Source organism: Schistocerca cancellata, chromosome 6 (assembly GCF_023864275.1).
Source record: "Schistocerca cancellata isolate TAMUIC-IGC-003103 chromosome 6, iqSchCanc2.1, whole genome shotgun sequence".
Classification (NCBI taxonomy): domain Eukaryota; kingdom Metazoa; phylum Arthropoda; class Insecta; order Orthoptera; family Acrididae; genus Schistocerca; species Schistocerca cancellata.
In genome coordinates, this window is record NC_064631.1 from 144,841,287 (window position 1) to 144,868,556 (window position 27,270).

Below are 27,270 nucleotides of genomic sequence, written 5' to 3' on the forward strand. Positions count from 1 at the left end.
TTATGGTTTATCGCTGTGATGTGAAGCCGTACATCACATCTCATATGAGATGTTTTAAGTGCTTGTGTTTTGGACACGTCTTCCCGCTGTTCGCAGGCCCCTCTCTGTGGTGACTGTGGACGTCCACTCCATGAGGGGAGTTCCTGTGTTCCCCCTGTGTTTAAATTGTCATGGCAATCATTCTCCACACTCACCAAATTTCCCAGTATATAAGAAGGAAAAGAAGATACAGGAGTATAAGATCCTTGATCGTCTAACCTACACTGGGGCTCGAAAGAAGTATGCACGTGTTCACCCTGTGTCGATGACGTCTAGTTATGCTTTAGTTAAATCTTCACCCCTTCCTCCCCCATCCTGGACCCGCTGCACCGCCTCCCCAGCCGAAGAAGTGTCCCACTTCTTCAGCGTCTGCCGGTCAAGAGCGTCCCTCCCGGGATACTCCTTCGCAGCACCTTCCAGGCCAACGGTCTCCTGCCACACGACGACCGCGAGAACCACGGTCTGTCGGCCCCCAGGTCGCCTGATCTCTTTCTGTTCCAGATCTTGATGCAGCTGGCTCCTTCATGCCACACAGCCCTCCTCGATCTCAAACAGAAAAGAAGAAGAAACATAAGTCCCGGGACAAGGAGTCTCTGGTGTCGCCAGAGGTCAAATTCCCGGCTTCACAACCAGATTCTGACCAGTTGTTCATGGATGTCTCCCCCCTCCTTGTCGGTGACGGGTGGTGATCCGGCGGTACGACTGGCTTTAGCCTGTTCAACCCCCATTTGAATCATCATTCTGTGGTTATCCAATGGAATTGTAATGGATATTACCGCCACCTTCCGGAGTTGAAATCCCTTATTTCGTCTTACTCTGCAGTTTGTGTGGTTCTACAGGAATCTCATTTTACTGATGATCACTCACCGACCCTCTGTGGGTTCCGTGTTTTCTGTCTAAATCAGGTTGGCCCACTGCGGGCTTCTGGTGGCGTTTGTATGTTGGTCCGTACAGACGTTGCTAGCACGTGGATTCCTCTTCAAACTACATTGGAAGCGGTTGCTGTTAGGGTCCACCTAGACACTGAGGTCACAGTTTGCAATCTTATCTCCTTCCTGACAGGACTCTTACACCTGCTGCCTTAACTGCCCTTCAGCAACTTCCTCCTCCTTGGGGATTTTAATGCTCATCATCCCTTGTGGGGCAGTGCATTTCCATCTAGAAGAGGTCTTCTCATAGACCAGTTTATTACAGACCACGACTTGTGCCTTCTTAATGATGGCTGCCTTATTCATTTCAGTGCCGGTCTTGGTACCTTTTCTGCCATTGATCTTTCTCTTTCTTCTCCCTCCCTCCCTCCTCCCTTCATTACACTGGTCGCCACACGACGACCTTTGTGATAGTGACCATTTCCCGTTGATTCTCTCGCTCCCTTCCCTCTCCCTGATGGACAGGTTACCTCGTTGGTCTTTCCAACTCGCCGATTGGCCTCTATACACTGCACTGGTCGTGTTTTCTCCCTCTTTGTCGGGTTGTATTGATGACGTCCTACGTGACGTGTCTGACGCAATTGTTCACGCTGCTAGCCTTGCTGTACCGCGCTCGTGTGGACCATTTCTCTGACAGCAAGTCCTGTGGTGGAGTACGGCCATTGCCATTGCCATCGCCATCCGTGATCGCCGTCGAGCTTTGCAACACCTTAAGAGGCACCCATCCGTTGCCAACCTAATTACTTTTAAACGCCTTCACGCTAAATCCCGTTATTTAATCAAACAGAGCAAACTGATACGTTGGGAGCGCTTTGTTTCTTCCCTTGGTTCCACTGTCCCTATGTCACGGGTATGGGCTACAATTCGCTCTCTCGAAGGTTACCATCGGCAGTCCACCCTCCCAGGCCTTCACCTCCCAGATGGCCTTTGTACGGACCCGTTGAGTCTTGCGGAACATCTTGCGACCCATTTTGCAATGGCATCAGCATCAGCCTCCTATCCAGCTGCTTTCCCACACCGGAAACAGTGGGCCGAAGCTTCTGCCTTATGTTTTACCCCCTTGTCAGTCAATCTTACAACGAACCTTTCAGTGAATGGGAATTTCTTTCCGCACTTTCTTCTCCTCATGATACGGCCCCTGGCCCAGACTCCATTCATAACCAACTGCTTCAGCATCTCAGTGCTCCACAACGGCAACAATTTCTCCAGGTGTTCAACCGTATTCGGCTCCAGGGTGAATTCCCTTCTCAGTGGAGGGATAGCATCGTAGTTCCTGTCATTAAGCCTGGTAAGAACCCCCTATTTGTTGAAAGCTATCGGCCAATTAGTCTGAAAAATGTTGTTTGCAAGTTACTTGAATGGATGGTAGCCCGTCGGCTCAATTGGGTCCTCGAATCTCGGGATCTATTGTCTCCTTACCAGTGTGGCTTCCGAGAGGGACAGTCTCCGATCGATCATTTACTTCACTTGGAATCCGCACTTCGGCAGGCTTTTTCCCAGTGCCGCTATTTGATTGCAGTATTTTTTGACCTTCGCAAGGCCTAGGACACGGCTTGGCGCCATCACATCTTACTTGCACTTCATCAGTGGGGTCTCTGGGGCCCACTCCAGATTTTTATCCGCCAGTTCCTGTTCCATCGGTCGTTCAGGTTTCGGGTTGGTACTGTTTTTAGTTCTCGATGGACCCAGGAGACGGGCATCCCACAGGGTTCTGTATAGAGTGTACTTCTTTTCCTCATGGCTATCGATGGACATGTGGCGTCTGTCAGTCCTTTGGTCGCCCCTGCTCTGTATGTGGATGATCTCTGCATTTGGGTCAGTCCTCTTCGATGGCCTCTGCAGAGCGGCAGCTGCAGGGAGCTATACGGCGTGCCTCTACATGGACCCTCACATGGGTTTCAATTCTCTCCTTTAAAATCGCGGGTGGTCCACTTCTGTCGCCGTACTATGATCCACCTTGATCCAGAGCTCTATCTCGATGCACGACGATTGCCTGTGGTCCCACAGTTTCGTTTCCTGAGTCTTCCTTCCGACAACAAGCTCACTTGGCTGCCCCATATCAGACTTCTGAAGGTAGAATATTTCCGTAAACTTAATGTTCTTCGCTTCCTTGCCCACACCTTTTGGGGTGCAGACCGCTCTCTCCTCCTCCACCTTTATCGTGCTTTAGTTTTCTCTCGCTTGGACTATGGTTGTCAAGTTTATGGCTCTGCTGCTCCTTCCACACTGCACGTGCTGGATCCAGTCCACCATCGTGGTATCCATTTGGCCACTGGTGCCTTCCCTACTAGCCCTGTTGATAGTCTCCTGGTTGAAGCTGGGACTCACCCCCCCCCCCCCCTTTCTGTTCGGCAGTCCCAGCTTCTTGTGTCTTACGTAATCGCTGTCCGTTCCTCTCCCACTCATCCTTCCTATTCTCTCCTGTTCCAAGACCATGGACGTCACCCATCTGATTCCCGCCCTCGAGCGTGTTTACCGGTTGGGCTCCGCCTTGCGTCTCTTCGCCATGATTTTCAGCTTCCTTCTTTGTCCTGTCTTCCACGCTCCCTCCCCTCCACCCACCCGTGGTTAGTTCCTTGGCCCTTAATTCGGATGGATCTCCGCCGCCGTCCGAAAGATTCCATCTCCCCGATGGTGTTCCGTTCCTTTTTCCACAGAATTTTATGGGAGTTTCTGGATGCTGTTGTTTTTTACACCGATGGATCTAAATCTGCTGATCGTGTGGGATATACCTTCACGTCATCTGTTGTAACAGAAAATCATCTGCTGCCACCTACACGTGGGATGTTTACTGCGGAATTGATGGCAATTTCCCAGTCCCTTACCTTTATTAAACAGTCCCAACACAACCACGTTTTGTTATGTACGGACTCCATGAGTGGCCTTCTGTCTATTGACTGGTGTTTTTCGCGCCATCCCATGGTCTCTGCCATCCATGATCATCTCGCTGATCTTCACAGTGCTCCTTGTTCTGTTGACTTCCTTTGGGTCCCTGGCCATGTGGGTATCCCAGGTAATGAGCTTGCTGATCGTTTGGCTGGGGGATCAGTCACTTACCCTCCATTTTCTATAACCCCTCCTGCAGCGGATTTATGGCTTCACATCAAATCCCACTTCGCACACTCATGGGCCAATTCTTGGGAGGCTACCTCCCTGTCTAATAAACTTCGTGTGATTAAGGTGACACCAGGTCCGTGGTGTTCTTCCGTTCGCCTCTCCCGAAAGGACTCAACCACACTGTGCCGTCTCCTCATTGGCCATACCAGGCTGACCCATGGTTTTCTTTTGCATGATGAGCCGCCCCCACTTTATGGTTGTGGAGCTTTCCAGTCAGTAGCCCACATTCTGGTTGAATGCCCCCTTCTTTCGGCTCTGCGTGCTAAGTACAGACTCTCCCGCACTTTACCTTTGATATTGGCTGACGATTCCCGGCTGGTCGAACTGGTTCTCGGTTTCCACTGGGATAGTGGTTTTTATTCTCAGTTTTAAGGTTTTTAATCTCACTCTGGTGTTGGGGCAGGGTGGTGAGCGTTAGGGTATCTCCCACTGTAAGCTGTGTCTGGAGATTCCCAACTCCCCTTCCTCCTCTTTTCTTCTCCTTTTACTGTTTTTATCACTTTTTAAGATTGGTTAGTCTCCTTTTCCCATATGCACTTCTACATTCTAGCGGTTGCATGCTTTTCAGTCGCAGGTGGTCTTGCCTCTACTGCTTCAGAGGTGGGATATTTCCTGCCTGTAGCATAGTGTAGGGGTCGCTCTCTTGCTGACTTACCTCATTTTGTTTTTACCATTGACGACATGAGTGCACTTTCACTTAACTGTTTTTTTAGCCTTTTCCCTTTTATCGTTCTGACTTTTCTAAGATGTCACACTATCTGAATGGACCACATTTGAAACAAGGGACTGATGACCTTGCTATTTGGCCCCTTTAACCCCCTATCAAATCAACCAACCAAACTACTACTACTACTACTACTACTACTACTACTACTACTACTACCACCACTACTACTACTATTTTTTTTTTCAGGTAGCTGACTTGAGAGAATTTGAAGAATTTGTTGACATATTTCCTGACATAGGAAGTCTTGCACTGTATCAGTCAGCAACAAAACAATTTGAAGAATCGGGTATTCCTTACAGGTATGTTGGTGCATCTGTCCTTTTTATTTTTGTCAAGAAATTAAATCTTGTTTATTAAAAATGGTAAAGTTCAAAGCTTATATTGTATATGAGTAACTAACCTTGATTTCTGGTAATTCACCCCAGGAATGACACTTAAAAATATTTGTGTAATGCTACAATTTTGCTAATTTTACAGGTCTTTACGAACTGAAATGGTACATTGTGCATCTGATGTGGAGTACCTATGCAAACTTCACTGTATACGATTAGCTTTCCAGTATTTGTTTAGAGACCCAGGAGTTTCTCGATGGTTTGCTGATACAGGTCGGCAAGTTCTTACTGATCTTATTTTATTTGCAGACAGGGTAAGAACTGTTATCAGCTAATTGTAATAAGGCTTTAACTAATATTTCCTTGTTGTAAATAATTGGAAAAAACTTCTGTATTTTTGCAGGATCCAAAAGAATTCTTGGTTGCCTATGAGAGTATGTTAGAATTTTTACATAATGAGAGCAACTGGGTTGAAGTTGAGCAGGAACTGAGTTTGAAAGGAGTTAAAGCAATGACATTTTATGATATAGTGCTTGATTATATTTTGATGGATGCTTTTGAAGACCTTGATTCTCCACCCTCCTCAGTTACAGCAGTTGTCCAGAACAGATGGCTCTCAAATGGATTTAAAGAAACAGTAAGATTTAATTTTTTCTCTTTCTCACAGACACAGTAGTCTCATTTGTTCACTTTCTAGCTGCCACTGACTTCACTGTCACATTTATTGAGTTATGCACCTTTTAGTAGTTGAGAAATTAAAATCTGTTTGCATTGTTTTCCTCTGTTTCTGGGGATGCATAAATAAAATTGTTTTCTCTGGAACCCATTATGATTTTTACTTCATATGATATTGCTAGCATCTACATACTTAGTGCAAATATTGTAACAGCAAACATTTTCTCATTAAATTTGCAAATTGTTGTACATATCTCTTGCAATGGCATATTTGGTAGCTGGGATGGGGATGCTTCATCTGGTGTGAGGACAAGGGGAGACAAAACTCCCCTAATGTTAATCTGCAATTATTTGGGGAAAATATGCAAAACCCTGATCAAACTGGCTAGATGAGGGATGCAATATGGTATGACATTCACGTGAATAGTTTTTGTAGTGATCAATATATTTCTTTGACTTAACAGTGTAGTAACAATGTTAAACAAGAATAGAGTATTTATATAAAAGTACTGTTAATTTTTATGTTCCTTTCAGTGAATATTTCATCATACCACAGTTCAGTGATCTATTGTCTTCCCATAGGGTTAAGATGTGAAGCTCTAAACTTGGGTTTTAATTATTATGTTTCATTGTAAACAGTGCTAAACATTTGTGTAAGTGTACTGAAATAGTTTATATATATGTATGTATGTATGTATGTATATATATATATATATATACACCTAAAAACAAAGATGATGTGACTTACCAAATGAAAGTGCTGGCAGGTCGACAGACACACAAACATACACACAAAAATTCAAGCTTTCGCAACAAACTGTTGCCTCATCAGGAAAGAGGGAAGGAGAGGGAAAGACGAAAGGATGTGGGTTTTAAGGGAGAGGGTAAGGAGTCATTCCAGTCCCGGGAGCAGGAAGACTTACCTTAGGGGGAAAAAAGGATGGATGGAGGTGTGTGTGTGTGTGTGTGTGTGTGTGTGTGTGTGTGTGTGTGTGTGTGCGCGCGCACCCGTCCTTTTTTCCCCCCCCCTAAGGGGAAAATATATATATATATATATATATATATATATATATATATATATATATATATATATATATATATATATATATATATATATATATATATATATATATATATATATATATATATATATATATAAAAAAAAAATCACTTAGTCACTTTGAAGTACACACATTTATTACAATGGTTTGGATACCTTTTGATATATATTATAATTTGCGGTACATGGCAAATGCCCGCTTTCTCTTCACTCCTTGTTTTGCTTGGTAGGTACTCTCCTACAGCTTGTAAGTAAATATAAAGTAAAATGCTGTATTTATCATTTATATTATCAGAAAGGTAAGATCATTGCCAATTTTTATTTTCCAATTTTTTTCTGTAACTAACTTTGTTAGAGATCCTAGTATCTGTGCAAGAGAAAGGGTAGTATGTAGCTATCTTTACAGCAACTTTTATAGATAACACCTGTGAATTATGATCAGATAGACTTGTTTCATGTATCAGGAATCTATTACAGCTATTGGATTCAACATTGGTAATTGTAAAATCGGTGGCAGATTGAGAATTCTTCCATATTTTAATAAAACTTTTCACGGTATTATGAAAACCATATGTTGTAAGTAGTGTCAAACTCTGGGTTGAGTCTTGTCTCATAAGTTAATTTTAAGTTCCCACATAAATTAGTTTTTTTTCTTCAAATAGTATGATAGTTCACAATTCTTGATTTGTGCAAATCTATTGTTATCTCAACATGGTGTCCTGTAACCAAATATTACAATAAAAGTTGTTTTGCAGCATATCTTTGCACCAATGACCTTTCAGCAGTTTTCTATAGAATATTAACTTTACAAAAATGCTGTTACTGGGCAGTTTCTTTTACAAATATGCAACAGCCTCCATTAATCAACTGTTTCTTGCAAAAGTGTGATAGTAATTTGTAATTGCCTAGATATAACCTGTATTTACATACTTCATTTTGTTTTCTCTGAGAACTTTGGGTTTTAATTATACATCAGTGTTACTTACAGCTACCTGTAAGTTTAAAAGTTCATTTTTCAAGGACTGAATGTTTTAATGTTACCACAAGCATACATATTGAGGTTATTATTCCTTCTGTACTTGTCTTATTGTCATCTTCCAGTGGTCCTAGACTAAAATATAACTGAAGTGGGATGGCACTTGCGTCTTCATCTTCCTATGTTGATGCCCATTTCATGGGATTCCTCCTCCTCCTCCTCCTTCTTCTTCTTCTGGTGATGCCTGTGGGTTTCTTCTTTCCTTTGGTCAATAAAAAATCATTCACATGCAGGAAGCACTGTTTTTGGCTTTGCTACTCCAATTACACTTCAGTTTTCATCGATGTACCTGGCTCCCCTGCTACTTCAGCTGCTGCTGTTGAATTTTCCTTGGTTTTGTGAAGTGGCAATTTCCTTCCTCCTTGATGATCAACTCTGCTTTCAATCTGTTACACAAAGCTACTTTTCCTTTAGTTTCCTGATGCACGCCATGCCTTGTATAATTATATCTGCTGAGGAGGGTATTGGTCACTTGCTGTAACATGATACAGCTCGGCAGCTACTTTCGGTGATTGGCTGTTTAATCTGTAAATACATTTGCTTTTGTTTGGACTGTCATATATGTATGGGATTCTACATAATATTGATTCCATCTGAACTTCGTTATTACTTCATTACAGGTTTATGAAATAGCCATGATTTTTCTTTATTGTAGCTATTGTTCATTCCAGCAAGTGCTACTATACTGTCAGTTTGTTTCAGTAATGTTCCTGAATCAGTTTAAATCATATGAATTATTAATTGTTCTCTCTCTCTCTCTCTCTCTCTCTCTCTCTCTCTCTCTCTCTCTCTCTCTCTCTCTGTCTCTCTCTCTCTCTCTCTCTTTCTCTCTCTGTCTCTCTCTCTCTCTCTACAAAATCAAATAGGGGTGATGCATAAGTAGGTTTAGTAATGACTAAAACAAAATGGTAGCATGGGCAAGCTACTATAAACAGCATTGTGAACACATTATTGTAGCCACACCTACCACGATAGTAAAAGTTTATATGCCACCTAGCTCTGCAGACGAAGATGAGATTGGAAAATGTCTGATGAAAGAAAAGAAATTATTCAGATAATGAAGAGAGACAAAAATCTAATAGTCATGGGGAACTGGAATTCGATAGTAGGAAAAGGAAGAGAAGGAAAAGTTTCAGATGAATATGGAATGGGGGTAAGGAATGAAAGAGGAAGCTGCCTGGTAGAACTTCACACAGAGCATAACTTTATCATAGCTAACACTTGGTTTAAAAATTATGAAAGAATGTTGTATACGTGGAAGATGCCTGGAGACACTGAAAGGTTTCAGATAGATTATATAATGGTAGGACAGAGATTTAAGAACAAAGAATAGATGTGGACTCTGACCACAATCTATTGGGTATGAACTGTAGAATAAAACTGAAGAAACTGCAAAAAGGTGGGAATTTAAGGAGATGCGACCAGGATAGACTGAAAGAACCAGAGGTTGTAGAGAGCTTCAGAGAGAGTGTTACGGAACAACTGACAAGAACACAAGAAAGAAATACCGTAGGAGAAGAATGGGTAACTGAGAGGTGAAATGGTGAATACAGCAGAGGATGAAGTAGGTAAAAAGATGAGGGCTAGTAGAAATCCTTGGGCAATAGAAGAGATGTTGAATTTAATTGATGAAAGCAGGAAATATAAAAATGCAGTGAATGAAGTAGGCAAAAAGGAATAAAAGTGTCTCAAAAATTAGATCAACAGGAAGTGCAAAATGGCTAAGCAGGGATGGCCAGAGGACAAATGCAAGGATGTAGAGGCATATATCACTAGGAGTAAGATAGATACTGCCATACTACCTACATGAAAATTAGAGAACACCTAAGCAAAGAAGGGGAATCAGAAAGGTGGAAGTAGTATACAGAGGGTCTATAGAAGTGTGATGTACTTAAGGGCAACATTATGGAAATGGAAGGGGACGTAGATGAAGATGAGATGGGGTATATGATACTGCATGAAGAATTTGACAGAGCACTGAAAGACCTAAGATGACATGGCCATGGGAGTAGACAGCATTCCATCAGAACTACTGATAGCCTTGGGAGAGACAGCCCTGACAAAACTTTACCATCTGGTAAGCAAGATTTACAAGATAGGCAAAATACCCTCAGACTTCAAGAATAATATAATAATGCCAATCCAAAAGAAAGCAAGTGTTGACAGGTGTGAAAATTACCAAACTAGTAGCTTAATAAGTCACAGCTGCAAAATACTGACACCAGTTGTTTACAGATGAATGGAAAAAATGGTAGAAGCCAGCCTTGGGGAAGATCAGTTTGGATTCCATAGAAATGTTGGAGCATGTGAGGCAATACTGACCTCTGACTTATCTTGGAAGGTAGATCAAGGAAAGGCAAACCTATGTTTCTAGCATTTGTGGACTTAGAGAAGGCTTTTGACAATGCTAACTGGAATACTCTTTCAAATTCTAAAGGTGGCAATGGTCAAATACAGGGAGTGAAAGGCTATTTACAATTTGTACAGAAACCAGATAACAGTTTTAAGAGTTGTGAGACATGAAAGGGAAGCAGTTGTTGGGGAGGGAGAGAGACAGGATTGTAGCCTACCCCAATGTTATTCAATCTGTATATTGAGCAAGAAGTAAAGGAAACAAAAGACAAATTTGGAGTAGGAATTAAAATCCATGGAGAAGAAATAAAAACTTTGCAGTTTGCTGATGACATTGCAATTCTGGCAGAGACAGCAAAGAACCTGGAAGAGCAGCTGAAGAGAGTGGCAAGTGTCTTGAAAGGAGGATATAAGATGAACATCAACAAAAGCAAAACAAGGATAATGGAATGTAGTCGAATTAAATCAGGTGATGCTGTGGGAATTAGATGAGGAAATATAACTGATGGTCGAAGTAGAGAGGATATAAAATGTAGACTGGCAAGGAAAGTGTTTCTCAAGAAGAGAAATTTGTTAACATCAAGTATAGATTTAAGTGTCAGGAAGTCTTTCTGAAAGTATGTGTTTGGAGTGTAGCCATGTATGGGAGTAAAACATGGATGATAAATAGTTTAGACAAGAAGAGAACAGAAGATTTTGAAATGTGGTGCTACAGAAGAATGCTGAAGATTAGATGGGTAGATCATGTAACTAATGAGGAGGTAGTGAATGGAATTCGGGGAAGAGCAGTTTGTGGTACAACTTGACTAGAAGAAGGATCGCTTGGTAGGACATGTTCTGAGGCATCAAGGGATCACCAATTTGGTATTGGAGAGCAGCATGAAGGGTAATAATTATAGGAGGAGAGCAAAAGATGAATACACTGAGCAGATTCAAAAGTATTTACATTGCAGTATTACTTGCAGATAAAGATACTTGCACAGGATAGAGCAGCATGGAGGGCTGCATCAAACCAGTCTCTGGACTGAGGATGAAAACAACAAAAAACATGCAATCTGTACACTCTGTGGAACTGGATGAAAATAGTTTACAGCACAAAAATAAGGCAGTAGCATATAAAATGTGTGCTATATAATGTAAACTGGATATTAAGTAGTCTCTCTTCATCCAAGATAACATTCTGTGTTCTGCCTAGCAAGAATTGCAAATTTTTTTTGATACCTCCCCCCTCCATATAATATCAATTTTGTTGATGAACATTGATGTGATACGTAGTGAAGTGAGGTACGGAAATACTGTATAAACTTGATGGCCTTTGTACGTGACCTAAAGGGTGTCACGTGAGAAGTGAGAGACGGGATCTACACAAGTGATGTTTTTGGAACCTATGCTGTTGGGCATACATAATCTCATTCATGCTCAGAATATGTTCTAGGATTCTAAAGCAGATGGATGCCAGTGAGAGTGGATGTTACTTATGTATATAATTTCTTTTTACTTGTAGAAAGGTGTGACATGTGCTTTTTTATTTTCAATCATTAGGCACAATTTTTTGCTAAAGTGCTCTACAGTATACTTTAATTAAAATGGGAGCCAGCTCAGCTGCAAATTCTTGTAGAATGTGACAGATTCCATTAGGACCTGGAGGCTCTCATAATTTTAGCTGTTACCAATGTTGTTAACATTAATAACTACATCATCTATCTTTCAAATGATGGGAGAAATAAACTTAGTAGCACTTATGTAGCTTTGTTAGTAGTACTTATGTAGCTTCCTTAGTTAAGGAATATTAGAGAATTTACTTCAGCATTCCTACTTTTGCTTTGTTAAACTCTTATTTTGATTCCTGTGTCATCTGGGTACTGACTTTGGTGCCACTGACAAACTTAAGAAATTTCAAAAATTTCTTTTGGCTATATGAAGGTTCTTTGAATACCAGACTGCTACAGTAGTCATTGAAGACTATGAATTGTCCTCTTGACTTACATACATATTTCATCCAGAATTTGTTTAACCATGGCCCTATGCTTGGTTTTACACTTATTGTACAATAGTCTGTTTCTTTAGAAGTGTATTCACAGTGATTCTATATCATGGATTCAGATTCTTTATTCACCATTGACCACCTGAGGTGGAATAGGCAATTTACATGGGTATCATACAACATTTTCCTTGAATATTACCTTACAGCTAAATGAGCATTGCAAATAGTGCCCATAGATGATAACATACACCATAACATAAGATAAATACATTCAGTGACATCACATAATGAAATCCTTAAAAATTAATGTCAATTGATTTTATATTCATAAATTCTGTTATATTGTAAAAAGGATTGATTAGTAACCAGTTTAGTAGCTTGCTCTTGAAGCTACTTACGTGAGCTGACTGAGAAGAAAATGGAAGTTTATTAAATACTTTTAGACTATTGATTAGATGGGAATTCCATATTCTTGTCAGCCTGTGCCTAGGTATGTCTAATTTTGTTTTGCCTGTGGTATTGTTGAGGTGTGTGTTTTCCCTCATTTCAGAATCTGCTATATTGTTTTTTTGCATACAATGCTGAGGTGTATATATAAAGATTAATAACTGTTAGAAAATATTAACTGTTCAACTTAGGTATATATCTAGCCAGTGTATGGTCATAATTATTTTTAAACTTGAGCTGTAGTTCTTCTGTGTGCTCCTGCTCAGAAGTAAATATTTTGAGTTCCTCTTTGAGATATGACATGGCTGCCCATTTTACCAAACTTATTAACCTTCCTACTTGATTTAGCTGCCCTTGGTACTTCAGTAATTGTTGTAGCTTCAACTGCCTCATGATCACTGTTATGTTTCAATATGGAATTCCTCAAAGAGGTCAGGTCCATTTGTTGGCATTAGGTCTAATTAGAATATTTGTCATGATTGGACTTCTCAACTATCTGTTGTAAATAATTTCCAGAGAAGGTGTTTAGTAATGTTTTGCAGAATGTCTTTTTGCATCCATCAGTACTGAAACTATAATTCAATTTATAGTTAAATTCTCTTATTAAATTCTCCTCCACTTAAAACAGTAGCATTTGAAACACTTGTACTAGCAAAATGAGATTTTGTGTAAAGTTTCTGAGCACATCTGGGCTGAGTCTGGTTCTCAATAGGATCCTTTATGATGAGTCTTACCCAAACACTCTTGCATGCAGCTTCAGTTTCTAACTTACTGGATTTGAGTTTCTCGTCCAATATGAAAAATGCATCACCTCCATTTCTGTTTAGCCTGTCCTTCTGATACTGAGATTTTTGAGGAAAATTTATGTGTGTATCAGTTAACAGTTGTAACTAGCTTTGTGCCCAGCATAATGTAAGCTCTACTGCTTTTTAGGACTCCATCAAACTTTAAACCTTCATTGTAAATGCTTAGTAAGTTGATCACCAGGATTTTAAAGGTTCCATTTGTAGGACTCATTTCTTTGAGTATTACACTAATACTTTGGGATCCATCATCTGGAGTGGATGGAGAGTTGCCCAATTTAAACACTGAGTCCAAAGTCCAGAAAGTTGCAGTCTAGCTTGTCACTGAACCAAGCCTTCACACAGTTTAGAACCAGAGGGCTCCAACCAGTTCTGGTAACAATTCTGCAGGTGAGCTTTGCTGAAATTCCATGAATAAGGTGGCTCCTCTTAATTTTCAATGTCAATTGCTGGAATGATAGATATGTCCTTAGACCTCAAACAATATGCACTAATGGTTCCAATGTGCTCGACAGTGTGTAGTTGGTTGCACCTTGTTCCATCACTGGCTGCTGGAATAGCCATGCCATTTTCGTAAGAGGTATCATTATTTCCATTTTAGTGGAAGAGAGCATGTCAAACATCTCTGTGCAGGCTTACCAAGTTGCCTAGATGCTATACACTGTGAACAGAGGGCTCAACCACCATAAATAATCAACCTACTTGCCTGTTCTCCAAAATATCAGAGGCTGTCATCATCTTAAGACACTTGAGGGCTGAATTATGAAACCACAAGTGTTTAAATCCCTGACACATTTTCGTGGCATGCTTTACAATAAATTCAGTGAAGTTATTTCTCAAGCTCTGCATTCTAATATTAAATTCCTCCTGGTAAGTATACTGATAGAAACACACTTTAGTATATTTGTAACTCTTCTTAATGCCAGATGTTGAATTTTGCAGGTAATACATACCTGATGCTAAGGTATGACTGGCAGGAGTGGGGGTAGTGATCTGTGCTGGGGAGAGTAGAGTGCCAAGAAGAAAGGGGGTGGAAAGATGGTATGGTGATACATAGTGGGGTGTAGAAAAGTGGTTCAGGAGTATGGAAAAATGGGAATAAATATTGAAAATAATGAAAATTCAGCTAGTAAAGGGGACTTTGAATCTAAAAGTGAGAGGAGTTATGGAATGTATAAGATGGGTGTAAAAGAAGCAAGACTGTAAACAAGACAAAAATGCAGATATCAATTCGTTCCCCATCAGTTAATATGCTTTTCAAACTGTGGAAGTCATTCATGTCACAACTAATAATGTCAAATGAATGGGAAGGATACAACATTGAAAACTGTAAATTTTCTTCATTTTTAATAGTATTCTCACATAGATACTTAATGTAGCATTCTGTGGCTGCTTACCCAGAAACAGATATGAGAAATTGTGAATTCTACACATTATTCCCAACTTAAATCTAAAATAATTTCTAATAATGGCTCACATGATCATTATTCCTAATTTAAATATGGTTTTAAAGATTTGCTCATTGTAGTGTAAAAGGAAATATTTACTGTTTTCCTGAAGACCTGCTGCAAAGAATAGGCTACAAGTGTTATGCGTTTTTCATTTATTCTTGTAAATATTTCTTTACTAATAAATGGAATTTGCAAAATTACAGGCTCTTGCTACTGCAGTGTGGTCAATATTGAAAGCAAAACGCCGGATACTGAAGTTCCCCTATGGGTTCATGGCTCACTTCTATGCAATTTCAGAACAGGTTTCACCACTCATGGCCTGGGGATACCTTGGTCCTGATGAAAATCTAAGAGAAATGTGCCATGCTTTCAAGGTTTGTAATGATACTCGTTTCTTAATGATGTTGTTTCTTTTCTATATTGCTACATTCAGCACAGCACATACTTAATTTCAATATTTTATATATGTTTACATGCAGTGATCTGTGATGAATTAAATGACCTTTTTAACTTTAAGCAGAGGAAATTAAGATGAAATAGAATGGTGGAAATGCTGGTTACTGATTCAAGGGAAAATTAGTGTACACAGTACAAAGCTATGTGTTATGAAACTTGCAAGACATCACCATCCACTATTTTAAAGGTTTCCTGCATTGTTCAAAGCACAGTTAAGTTCACTTTTTTCCTCCTTTGAGTACTCTGAAAATCTCTGCATCTGGGAATGACTGGAATGCTTGCAAATTCAGTCTTTAATATCACTTCTTGTTGGTGTAATGCTCTTGAGAACACAGGGTCTTTTACATGGACGCAAAAGAAAAAGATCACAGTGGCCACATAATTGGGCTTCTGCCACAAATTTACAAACCAAAAGTAATTTTGTTAAGGAAAAACAAGGAAAAATATGCCATACCTCCAGCTTCTGCAAACACATCACACCATGTTGCTTGTAAATTATTATGGAAAATCTGTATATGTATGTTGGAGGAATTTAGAGTACAGATCACCATTTAATTGTTTATATAAAAATCGTTTAATAATTTCATAAAGAATGATGTCAACAGGTATTTATGTTCAAGATTTGCTGGTTGTCTTTTTGATATAACAAGTGAATGTTTTTTGTGACCTGTATTGAGTATTGTGAATATTTACAATGTATAAGATTCAAACTAGTCCTCATGTACTCATAGAATGAAGAGTTGGAAAGCTCAGATTTTGATTCAGATATGAATTGCAGAAGTTCATTGTAGTTTGGAAATTATTTGCTCAATTCATGATAGATATAAACGAATATTCATGTGAAGCATCATGCAAAATTCTACTGATTTTACTCGCACTCTCCCCAAAATCCCCTTTTATATTTTGTGTGGAAGACAAGGATTGAGATTCATTACTGCAGAAATCTCTGCACTTCTATAATGTATAAAAGGTCTACTGACATTTAGCTATGGTTGTGATGTGTTCGCATCCAATTTGTGAGAAATATGCTATGACCAGTATGGGCAGCATCAGTACCTATCTGCATAAATCCACTGTCTCTGTAATTCTGAAAGTACTGTGACATTCCAGGCTTACCTGACTGCTGATGGTCTCTGTACATCAACCATTATAGCTGCTCAGCAAGTGGGACAGAAGTATGATAAAGATATTAAAAACATGGCTCACTAATGTCCTAGGGTTGAACAACCATGCCCTCATTATGCACCAAATAGTGTAACCAGGATGCAATTCAATACATACAGATGTGTGGAAAATAAGGGTACTAAATATATTTTCTGAAACTTGAGATGTAACAGAAAATAAAAATTATCAGCTGCAAAAGCCTGCTTAAAAAGTTCCAAGAACAAGTATTAAGTGAGAAATCTGGGAATATACCACTGTTCCATGTACAGTAGAACCCTTCTAATCAGTCACCTTCGGGACCGGGACCATGGTCGGAACGAAAAAAGGTCGGATTATCCGAAAAATCTAATATTTATTGCAAAAAATATAAAAAGACATTTAGCACAAAAAATTAAACGATTTAAGAACTAAGACGTCTACAGTAATATAAAAAGACGATTTTTACACAGTGTTAAACAATACATTAACTGAAAAACGTCTACACACACTATAATATGTATTGGTTTTAAAAGGAAAAATGACAAACAAATTACAGTACTATACTGTACTTAATAACGTATTAACGACATATACTGTAAACTAAGAAATGTTTATAGCACTGTAAATAAAAAGAAATTTTTTACAAAGAAATAAACTATTGTATGTATAAACTAAGAAATGATTATACTGTATGCATTGTTTTTACAGTAAAAATGAAAACAAATTACTTGGAAAAAAAGTCAGTGATATATTTTTGTTTAGCAGATGTTATTCTAGATTTAGCTGCAGTGTCCTTCCATTTTTTTATCCACAAAACGTCCATTGGAGTTGGATTCTGCTGGACATACTGAAGAGCGAGGTCAAAAGCGGTTTTTGCATCGTTGTGTGAAATCCGGGTGGGGGTTCATCTTCGCCGTGAGTCCTCATTCACAGTTTCACTGTTTCCTGGCTAACAGCGGCAACAATCTGGTCGTCATTGAGCTCTTCAAAAGTGTCAGTCTTTGTCACATTCGTTGGTTCACTCTTCAACTTCATTCACAGGGACGTTCGGCTCAAGAGTTTGTAGATCTTTGATTTCTAGGGCATCGTTGCTTTGCTCATCTTCGGTATGCTCATTTTCAGTCATAACTTGTGGCCAAAGCTTACACCACGATTTCCGCAGTGTGTCAGGTTTCAGTTCATCCCATGAACCAGCTATTGTGTAGATAGCATCTTTGATGTTCGGGTATTTCATTGCCTCAAATAAGTTATGACCTCGTTCAGATTTTTCCAAGATTGAGCTGATATACTTTCTGCGATATCGCCTTTTTAACCATTCAATAACGCCCTGATCCATTGTTTTGATGAGTGAGGTCACATTAGGAGGCAGAAAGAGAGCTTTTATGTCCCCTTTCACCAAATCTTCCTCAGATGGATGTGATGGTGCGTTATCCAACAGCAGTAGAGCTCGAACAGGCAGATTATTTGCTTCAAGTCTTTAGGTTGCAGTCCAACCAAACAGATTTTTGACTGTGGTAATAAACCGGCAAGGAAGTTTATATTTTTAAATGCCCTTGGCATCTTAGATTTGGCAATGACGAACAAGTGGAGATTGTGGGTACCATCTGAGTTGCTACAAGGAATGACTGTTATTCTAAGTTTCATGCCTACCACAGATTCATTTGAAGCTGCGAGCATTTTTGTTGGCAACATTTTTAAGTTACCTCTTGGCAGGTCAACAGTTCATTTTCTTCTATAATTTCTTGAAACTTAACAGAAAACTCCTTAGCAGCAGCGGCATCGGCAGATAGTTTTTGACTGGAAATAGAAACAAATCTGACTCCATGACGGGTTTTCCAACGATCAATCGAGTCTTCACTGGCAGCAAATTTACTTTCGGCTTCCAGTTTTTTGTGCAAGACTATCGCTTTTTCTTGGAGAATTGACCCGTATATTGGCGTTCCTTTCCTTCTTTCTTGACAAAACTACATACACAATGTGTTATCAAGCAGTTAGTTTAGGCTTTCTTAATGTTCTGCGATTCTTCAGAGTCTTTTCACCATCAATCGTAACTGTATAGGTTTCAATGTCTTTCCGATTCTTCCTCCAATCTTTAATTGTCGTAACACCTACATTCAGTTCCTTTGCAAATTTTTGGAGCGATTCTCCTTCGTCCAGTCTTTGTAGCACTGCTAATTTTTCATTTAGTGAAAGAGTTACGTGTTTATGTTTGAATCCAGACATGTTGAGAAACAGACAACTGTACACACAATGACTCTACAGTAATAAGTATTATAGAGAACACGGAATAAAGCAAACAGCGATGTTTTTTAATCCAAACAAAGGATAAAACTGCACAATAACGTAGAGTATAGCAATATGCACAACGATAGACACCGCAATAATGGCCCGACAGGCATCCAGTCAGTGACAAGTCAGCACAGGCTCACGAGCCTGAGCATGGTCGCACTAACCAGAATGACGGACCATCCAAGGTCGGATTAGAGGGGTTCTACTGTACACTGATCAGCCAGAACATTATCATCACCTACCTATTAGCTGGTGTGCCCACCTTTGGCGCGGATAACAGTGGCGATATGTCATGGCATGGAAGCCAATGAGACCTCGTTAGTGTAGTGTAACGACGTAAGTTTTTTATAAATGATTTTCTTTTGACGTATGACCATGTGTAGACTTTGTCACCTACGTCAGTTACAACCCACTTCAAAATTATTTATATTCTTTTTAAATCGTCTCGGAATGGTTCTTGAACGAAACTGTAAAATATCATTTGAGTCGTATGCGCAGAATTACGTCACTCAGTCCAATTGGTTTGCGCAAACTTTTTCAGTTTAGATGTCGTTTGTTTCTCCTCAGAAATTATATTAATGCACGTTATCTGATTTAATAAATATTAGGACCACATTGAATAAACTTTCGAGATTCAAACTCGTGATGAACATTGTCAAAAATTAATAATCTTATCAAATATATTATTAATTCATTCACATAATTCTTCATAAATAAATTCTCGGAACACGTATTTAAACTTTTGTAGCATCCACTAGTTTATTATCTTCCTACATATAGACATGAACCTGAGCCTTGACAAGATAGGAGTGAACATTTACAACATGATTAAACTTTCTATGACATCATTGTTGTAGAAAATTACAAAATCTTATATTTTTAGTTTTTAGAAGCACGACGCAACAACTGTTTCAGGATCTTCTGTTGCTCTTTGGCTGTCGACCCGCAACGTATAGTGGCAAGAAATTTTCTCTCTGGTCGTGGCAGCGAAGATGCTGTCTCCATTCGTTGCGCCGCCCTCTCCGTACATGAAACATAAAAAATAAATACAAAACTTTAGATAATTCACAGCTATTACAAATATTACAAAAATACATAAACAAAACAGTAAATTAAACTTATATTCACCTGCAAACTGGGCTGACACTGGTGAATGGGGGACGCTTCAATTTCACATCCCACTACAGTAGGTCACTGGAGTGGAGGGAGTTGGCACCACATCTGCACACGCAAGTCACCTAATTCCCATAAATTCTGGGAAGGATGTGATGAGCTCTAACAACACAATCAATCACTTTCCACATGTGTTTGAGCAGATTGAGATCTGGCGAGTTGGTGGGCCAGCACATCAATTGGAACTCTCCAATGTATTCCTCAACCTACCACCTCACATTCCTGGCCTTGTGACATGGAGTTGTTAAAAAAATGACACTACCTCTGGGTAACAGGATCATCATGAAGGGATAGACATGATATGCAACCAGTGTACGATACCCCTTGGCCATCATGGTGCATTGCACAAGCTCCACTGGATCCATGAAGCCACTGCCAACTTGTATCTGTCCTGCAGTACGGGTGTCAAGGAACTGTACACTGGAAAAGGATGGATTCACACCCTTCCATTGGCATGTTGAAGGTATTGGAATTAATGAGTCCATGCAATCCTCCACCACTGTGCCAGCATCCAGCGCCAATGGTCACATGCCTTTTCAGTTGTAGTTGTCACTGTCATGGTGTTAACATTGGCACATGCATGTGTTGTCAGCTGCAGAGGCCCTCTGTTAGGGGTGTTTGGCGGACTATGTGTTCACACACACTCATACTCCGGCCAGCATTAGTCTGATGTTAATTCCACCACAGTTCACTGCCTATCCTGTTTTACCAGTCTACCAAGCCTACAACATCGGACATGTGTAATGAGGGGTGGCCACCCGACCTCAAGACATCTGGATGTGGTCTCACCTTGGTTTTGCCATGTGTTGAAGATGCCACACCACTCCTCAAACACTAGCCAAGTCATGCAGTTTTTTAAATGCTTGTGCAAAGCCTCCAGGCCATCACAATGTGTCCTTGGTCAAACTCAGATTGCAAGTGTTCCCCATTCTACTCAGGACAACGTGCTCACTGAAACTTCATGCACAAGTGATGCTGCTAGTGCCTGTATGGAGTTATGTTGATAAATTGTTAGTTGTCATAATATTCTGACTGATTGGTGTATCACTACCACAGTGACTGCAAAGACAAGACTAGTTAGTGTGCACAGACAGTTTACGTAATCATTCTTCCCACACTCTGTACACAAATATGGTACTCTTCATTGTTCTGAAGAAATTATCGTTTTCACTTTTTATTTTTTGATAAATGAGAAGGTGCTCGAAATAGAATTTTGTCCCGAATATTCTCATGTGCAGCATATATCTCAGAAAAAGACATAGAGAAAAAGTAATAGATGATAAGTTTTGTGTCTTTTAGTACCTCTCAGCAAATTTGGATTCAGCAAATTCTTTAAAACTAGTTTGATGACATTAAATCATTTTCTGAAGTTGTGAAAGTATGCTGAATATTTTCTTTTCTGTTAATTATTTAAATGTTTTAAATGGTATACGTTGCTTTGGTAGTAACCAAAAGTAACACCCTCCTGTAATTTTAGGCATGTTACATGATAAAATAATGTTAATTTTTGATTACTCATTTGCCTTTTAGTTGTAGTTACATTGTGCATATAAATTATTAGCTGCTCGAAATGCTATAGTGACAAAAATGAAGTTGTCTTCTCAGAATGCTAAGTCTGATGTAAAATTTTCGTCATACACATATTACATTGCTTGTGATTCTGTTTGGAGAGAATGATCAATTTACTTGTGAATGTCAAAGGAAAGAGAGATTTTTGTCAGCTAAGCTATTACTCAGTGCTATAGTAAGGTATGTTCATGTACCCCACTTCTCTATTGTTCAAAAATACTTAAATCCGATGATTTGCAGTACACTTTCACTAGAAAATTTGTACCTTTTCCTGCAACTCATTTCATGCCCGCCTGTGCATTTGTTTGTTTGTGTTTGTCCAAGGACTCCAGTTGATCATTTTCAGCTGAGTATAGGGAGCATTATGCAATTTTATATAAGACAAAGACAGATGAACATGTGTTCTAACTATATTTACCATGTTACATTACATCAATGCTTCAATACAAGACCTGTTCAAAAACTTCTGGAAAATCTGTAATTTTGTGCCAATAGTGTGTTGGAGTGAAATGCAGTTGGCATCCCTGCACTTGCCTGTGTGTCATGTGTGACTGCCAGAAATTTCATTGTTGTATGTCTGTTGTCAGTGCTGCATTGAGTAGAATGTTAAGTCACATAGTTTGTGAATTCGAGAAAGCAGAGAAACAAGTCTTCATTAGATTTTGCATGAAACACAAGAAAACCTTTACACACACACACACACACACACACACACACACACACACACACACACACACACACACACACACACACTCAAAATGATGCTGGATCCCTATGGTGATGAGCGATTAAGCCATACTTGGTGCTACGGACAGCTCAAATTGTTTAAGAATGGCAGGATGGAAGTTAAAGATGACCCTTGTTTGGGACACTCTACAACGTCTACTGATGCTCATGTCAGGAATGTCAGTGAAATTGTGCATGCCAATCAAAGACTGTCAGAGATTGCAGAAAAAAGTAACATTTCAGTTGGCTCATGTCATGAAATCCTGACACAGCATCTTGGAATGCATCATTCTGTGGCCAAGATCATCCTACAGCTCATGAGTCAAGACCAGAAAGACCTGCGCCTCATAATGTGAAGAATGAGATTTTTGCTGTGTGTGTGTGTGTGTGTGTGTCTAATTCCCATAAATTCTGGGAAGGATGTGATGAGCTCTAACAACACAATCAATCACTTTCCACATGCGTTTGAGCGCGCGCAAGTGCTCTACCAATGAGCTACCCAAGCACAACTCACAACCTGTCCTCACATCTTCAGTTCTGCCAGTACTTCATCTCCTTCCTTTCAGACTTCACAGAAGATACCTAGCAGAACTAGCACACACTCCACTGCAGAGTGAAAATCTCATTCTGGAAACATCCCCCAGGTTGTGGCTAAGCCATGTCTCCACAGTATGCTTTCTTCTAGGAGTGCTATTTCTGCTAGGTTCACAGAAGAGCTTCTTTGAAGTTTGGAAGGTAGGAGATGTACTAGCAGAATTGAAGCTGTGAGTATAGGTCATGAATCATGCTTGGGTAGCTCTGTTGCAAGAGTACTTGCCTGTGAAAGGCAAAGGTCCTGAGTTAGTCTCGGTCCAGCACACAGTTTTAATCTGCCAGGAAGTTTCAATGTGTGAAGAACTTACGGTCCATGCAAATGAGAAGAAGATTTACCTTAAGACAATTGTAACTGGTGATGAGATGTTGATCTATGGTTATGATGTTGAGATCAAAGTCAAGTCTTCAGTGATTTGGGACAGGTCCTTAAAGACCAAAAAAAGCTCGTCAGGTCAGGTCAAATGTTAAAGCCATGCTGATAGTTCTTTATAACCTCAAATGATTAATTCATGATGAATTTGTGCCACAGGGACAAACTGTTAATTGATGGTACTATCAGATTGTGCTGTGATGCTTACAAAAAAAATGAGAAGGAAACGGTTTAAGATGTGATGGAAACAATTCGTGGTTTTGCATCATGATAATGCACCTGCACATTCATTCCTCATGGTGCGCCACTATTGCACAGAAATCTAAAACACTATGCTGCTTGATACTCCGGTCTCCGGAATGGGCCCCTGTGGACTCTCCTTTGTTTCCAAAGTTGAAAACCCCTTTGAAAGGACAAAGATTTGCAATGATAGATTAGGTGAACAATAATTCACAAATGGCACTTTGCATGCTATAGCAAGAGGTGTACCAAGACTGCTCCTGGAAGTGGAAACAGCATTGAGAGCAGTGTATTAATTATGGAGGAGAGTATTTCAAAGGAGACCTTGCACAATAAGTAAAATATAAGTGTAGAAAAATTTTGTGGACAAAGGTCCAGAATTTTTTGCACAGCTCTTGTACAGTATGTGTAAAATAAATGTGCAGTAAAGGAAATAGGATTACATTTTATACACACACAAGGTTGTTACATATTTTCTGTTACAATGTAACGTCTAATATTTAGAGTGATATTTAATACCACTCATATTGTATATACATATGTGTGAGATACATATTTAAACAATTTAAAAGAAATTGATTTCTTTTGTTTCTTAATTGATTCTGGCAGCTTGTTAAACCTGCTGCCTGATTCATCTGGAGCACTCGTAGGTTTGAGATTTTGTTGTCTTGCACAACTACTTTCCTCTCCTCTTGTTACTTGGTCATGTACACCTTTCTTTGCTGTTCCAATGTTTAGGAGTGCTTACTTACCTAGGTAAAGTACAATGTTTCAGTACCCAGTGCTTTGTGAGGAATTCATTTGTGAAGTCAGTTTCCTTCCTGAATTCCCTCTGAAGCTAAAAAAGTTATACAGAAATGACTTATGTAAGATCTTACATATGCGGATAAATGCATACTGAGCTGTTATGACAGTAAATTTTTCTATAGATCGTAAACATCTTTGTGTTTTATAATAGAGAACTATACATACAGTGAAAACTGTGCAGCCATGTATGTGTGCTTTTGTCAAGCAGAATTAAAAGAAAATGCGTACATTTGCTTTTTATATATCAGATATATTGTTTGCTTTGGTAGACAAATGCATTAATTGGCCTGAAATTTTCTCTTCCTCTGACCCCCACCGCACCCCTCCTCCATCTGGAAATATTATCAAAGACATGCCACTAATTCAAGTTTATCCCTGTTTGCTATAGTGAGAGTAATTTTATAGGTTACTCAGACATCTGATTCTCTTAGTACAGATCCCACAGTGAAGTCTGATCAACATGTTCTAAAAGATTCTAGAGCAACAATTTTCATAAATCTTTGTATCATTGTATGTCCTCCCAAAGAGAGGCTACTGTCTGTCTTGGTTAATCTTTTTTCCTTGTTCATAACTCACTTTGAGAGCATGGGTACTGGTTGAGAGAGCTTGGGTCCATGTCTAATCTTATTGTGCTGCCTCTGTCAACACAATGGCAACAGTGAACATCAGGTTCATCATCTTTTAACCAGAGGGCAGTGAGTTAATTGCTGCTCAGGGCTGTGCTAGTGAGCACTCTCATTGATAGAACACTCTTGGAATAGCTTATTCTAAGAAAATATAAATGTTACAAAATATTATAAATTGAACACTATGGTGATCGGTCTGCACAGTTTCTGTTCCCATTTGAAAGCTGGATGCAGCTGTTACCCTTCTGTTTGTGCGTGTTAATAATCATTTTACTAGCTGGAATTATTGATCGCTCAATTTTTACATATACTGTATATTCAGCATTACTTCTTCTGTTCCCAGGACCATGTTGTTGGATTCCTTGTGGACATCTTTAGTTTCCAGAAATCTCGATTTACAACTGTGGAGGAGCTTGCTGAAGATGTATTAAAATATGCAAAAGGAAGAGCAGAAAGTCTAAGTTTAAAAATGTCTTTACAAGAACAAATAGGTGTAGATAAACTGAATATGTCATAGATCGTAATAGATGTCATGTGTCATGTAGATGGAGTTTAACAGTATTTGACAACTTAGAGTATTACATTTATTATTAACAGAAATTGTTATAGTGAAACTATGAGTCACCAGTACTCACCTGTATGTTCTACACAGTGTGGTGCTGCATTGATAAGTGAAAATGTAGGATGTGCAAACAAATTGTTTCAATGTTAGGATTGTGATGTTGGCTATATGATGATGATTTTTTTATGAACAATCATTCCAGTTTCAAGTACATAATTCATATTATTTTCTCATTATGTGAAAGTGACATCAAGAATCTGTGAATTAAGTGGAATCTCAGTTTTTTTTTTTTTTTTGTTTTTGCTTAAAACTTTTACAGAAAACTGTATGGAATAACTATTTAGTGACATGTTCAAATGTATTGTGTATCTCAATTTATGTTTATTTTTTAGGGTTTTGCAGACATTTATAGAACAGGTTTACAGCTGATAGTCTCTTCTCCCCTCTCCTGCTTCTTCTTTCTTCTTCTTTCTTCTTCTTCCTGTTTCTCTCTCTCTCTCTCTCTCTCTCTCTCTCTCTCTCTCTCACTCACTCTGCAACCTATCTTTTCTGTATTATTTGTCTATCTGCAACTAGGTATTACAATTTCTGGTGTACCATGTCTAGTACTGTGAGTGAGTTTAGGAAAGAAACTGTAACATGTCACAAATTTTTATTTCTAATCCTTTTGGTTGGATGTATGTGGAGTGGGGATGTTTACGAGCAATAATTCATTAGCACTTACGCATCAGTATCTTAGAGTGTGATTTATATTGTTGTGCTGTGCTGTCATATTATTAATAAACTGCTTTTAGCATTTTGTAACAAAATTGATGTTGAAGAGGTTGTCTTAAGATATAAGAAATTATGTGAAAAGTGGTATTAATGAAATGACAAAGCACTAGTCAGACATAAAAGACAAAGCATCCAGTCTTAGGTGTAAGTTTTATTGCAGTGAAAGACTGGTTAACTCTTTATTAACATCAGCAATGCTTCTGTTGCATTTTGGTCAATGTTTATTATGCCTTAGTGTAGGTATTTTTCAGGGTTTTGTGAGATACGATACTTCCATTTAATAGAAAAAATGGTAGCATAAATTTCATTACAAAAACACTATTTGTAAAAAGGCGAAACAAGAGGCTGCAGTGCATACAAAGAAATGCTTCTTCGTGTGTATCTGGTTCCCATGTAAGGCTGTGGCAAAAAACTTCTAGCAACAAACATTTCTCTTAAACAGCAAATTTCCTTCAAAACATGTACATTGATGACATTTTCCATTATGTTGACTAAACATGTAAATGTAATTAAAATTTTGGTGTGCAAGGAAATAGTTCAAAACAAATCAGTTGTATGACAAAACTGCTTATTTTTGAAACTTTTGTAAGGGCAGTGCAAACTGCTTCCTGTGAAGTGTTCCATTTTTGACTATAGCAATAATTAAAAGAGAAGAAGTTAAAGCTGGGTATTTAATATTTGTCTAAAGCCTTCTGAATGTCACATCCATTCCCATGAAATGGAGCTAAGAGGAAACAGTTCTGCAGGGGATATTGCATTGCATTGCAAGGGAAGGAGCTTGGAATGGGTGTAGTACAAAACAGCTGCCTGTTCAGGCCTTCTATTTTTCTTAAGCCTCTCTCTCTCTCTCTCTCTCTCTCTCTCTCTCTCTCTCTCTCTCTCTCTCTCTCTCTCTCTCTCTCTCTGTATTCATATCTGCAAAAATATCGTCTAGTATTGAAACAAAAAATTGAATAAAATAATCTATCTGAAGATTTAAAAGGGAAAAG

The 27,270-nt window shown here is 39.0% G+C and overlaps 1 protein-coding gene across 1 annotated transcript in view; it reads left to right on the forward strand.

Moving 5' to 3' along the window:
* LOC126088202 (mitoguardin) overlaps nucleotides 1-25,974 on the forward strand; it is a 119,216-nt gene extending 93,242 nt beyond the window's left edge. Inside the window, exons 3-7 of the mRNA XM_049906327.1 lie at nucleotides 4,999-5,111; nucleotides 5,290-5,458; nucleotides 5,548-5,781; nucleotides 15,156-15,326; nucleotides 25,289-25,974. Coding sequence (XP_049762284.1) covers nucleotides 4,999-5,111; nucleotides 5,290-5,458; nucleotides 5,548-5,781; nucleotides 15,156-15,326; nucleotides 25,289-25,462 — 861 coding nt within the window. The 3' untranslated portion in view covers nucleotides 25,463-25,974. The remainder of the gene's footprint in view (nucleotides 1-4,998; nucleotides 5,112-5,289; nucleotides 5,459-5,547; nucleotides 5,782-15,155; nucleotides 15,327-25,288) is intronic.
* The last annotated feature ends 1,296 nt before the right edge of the window (nucleotides 25,975-27,270 follow it).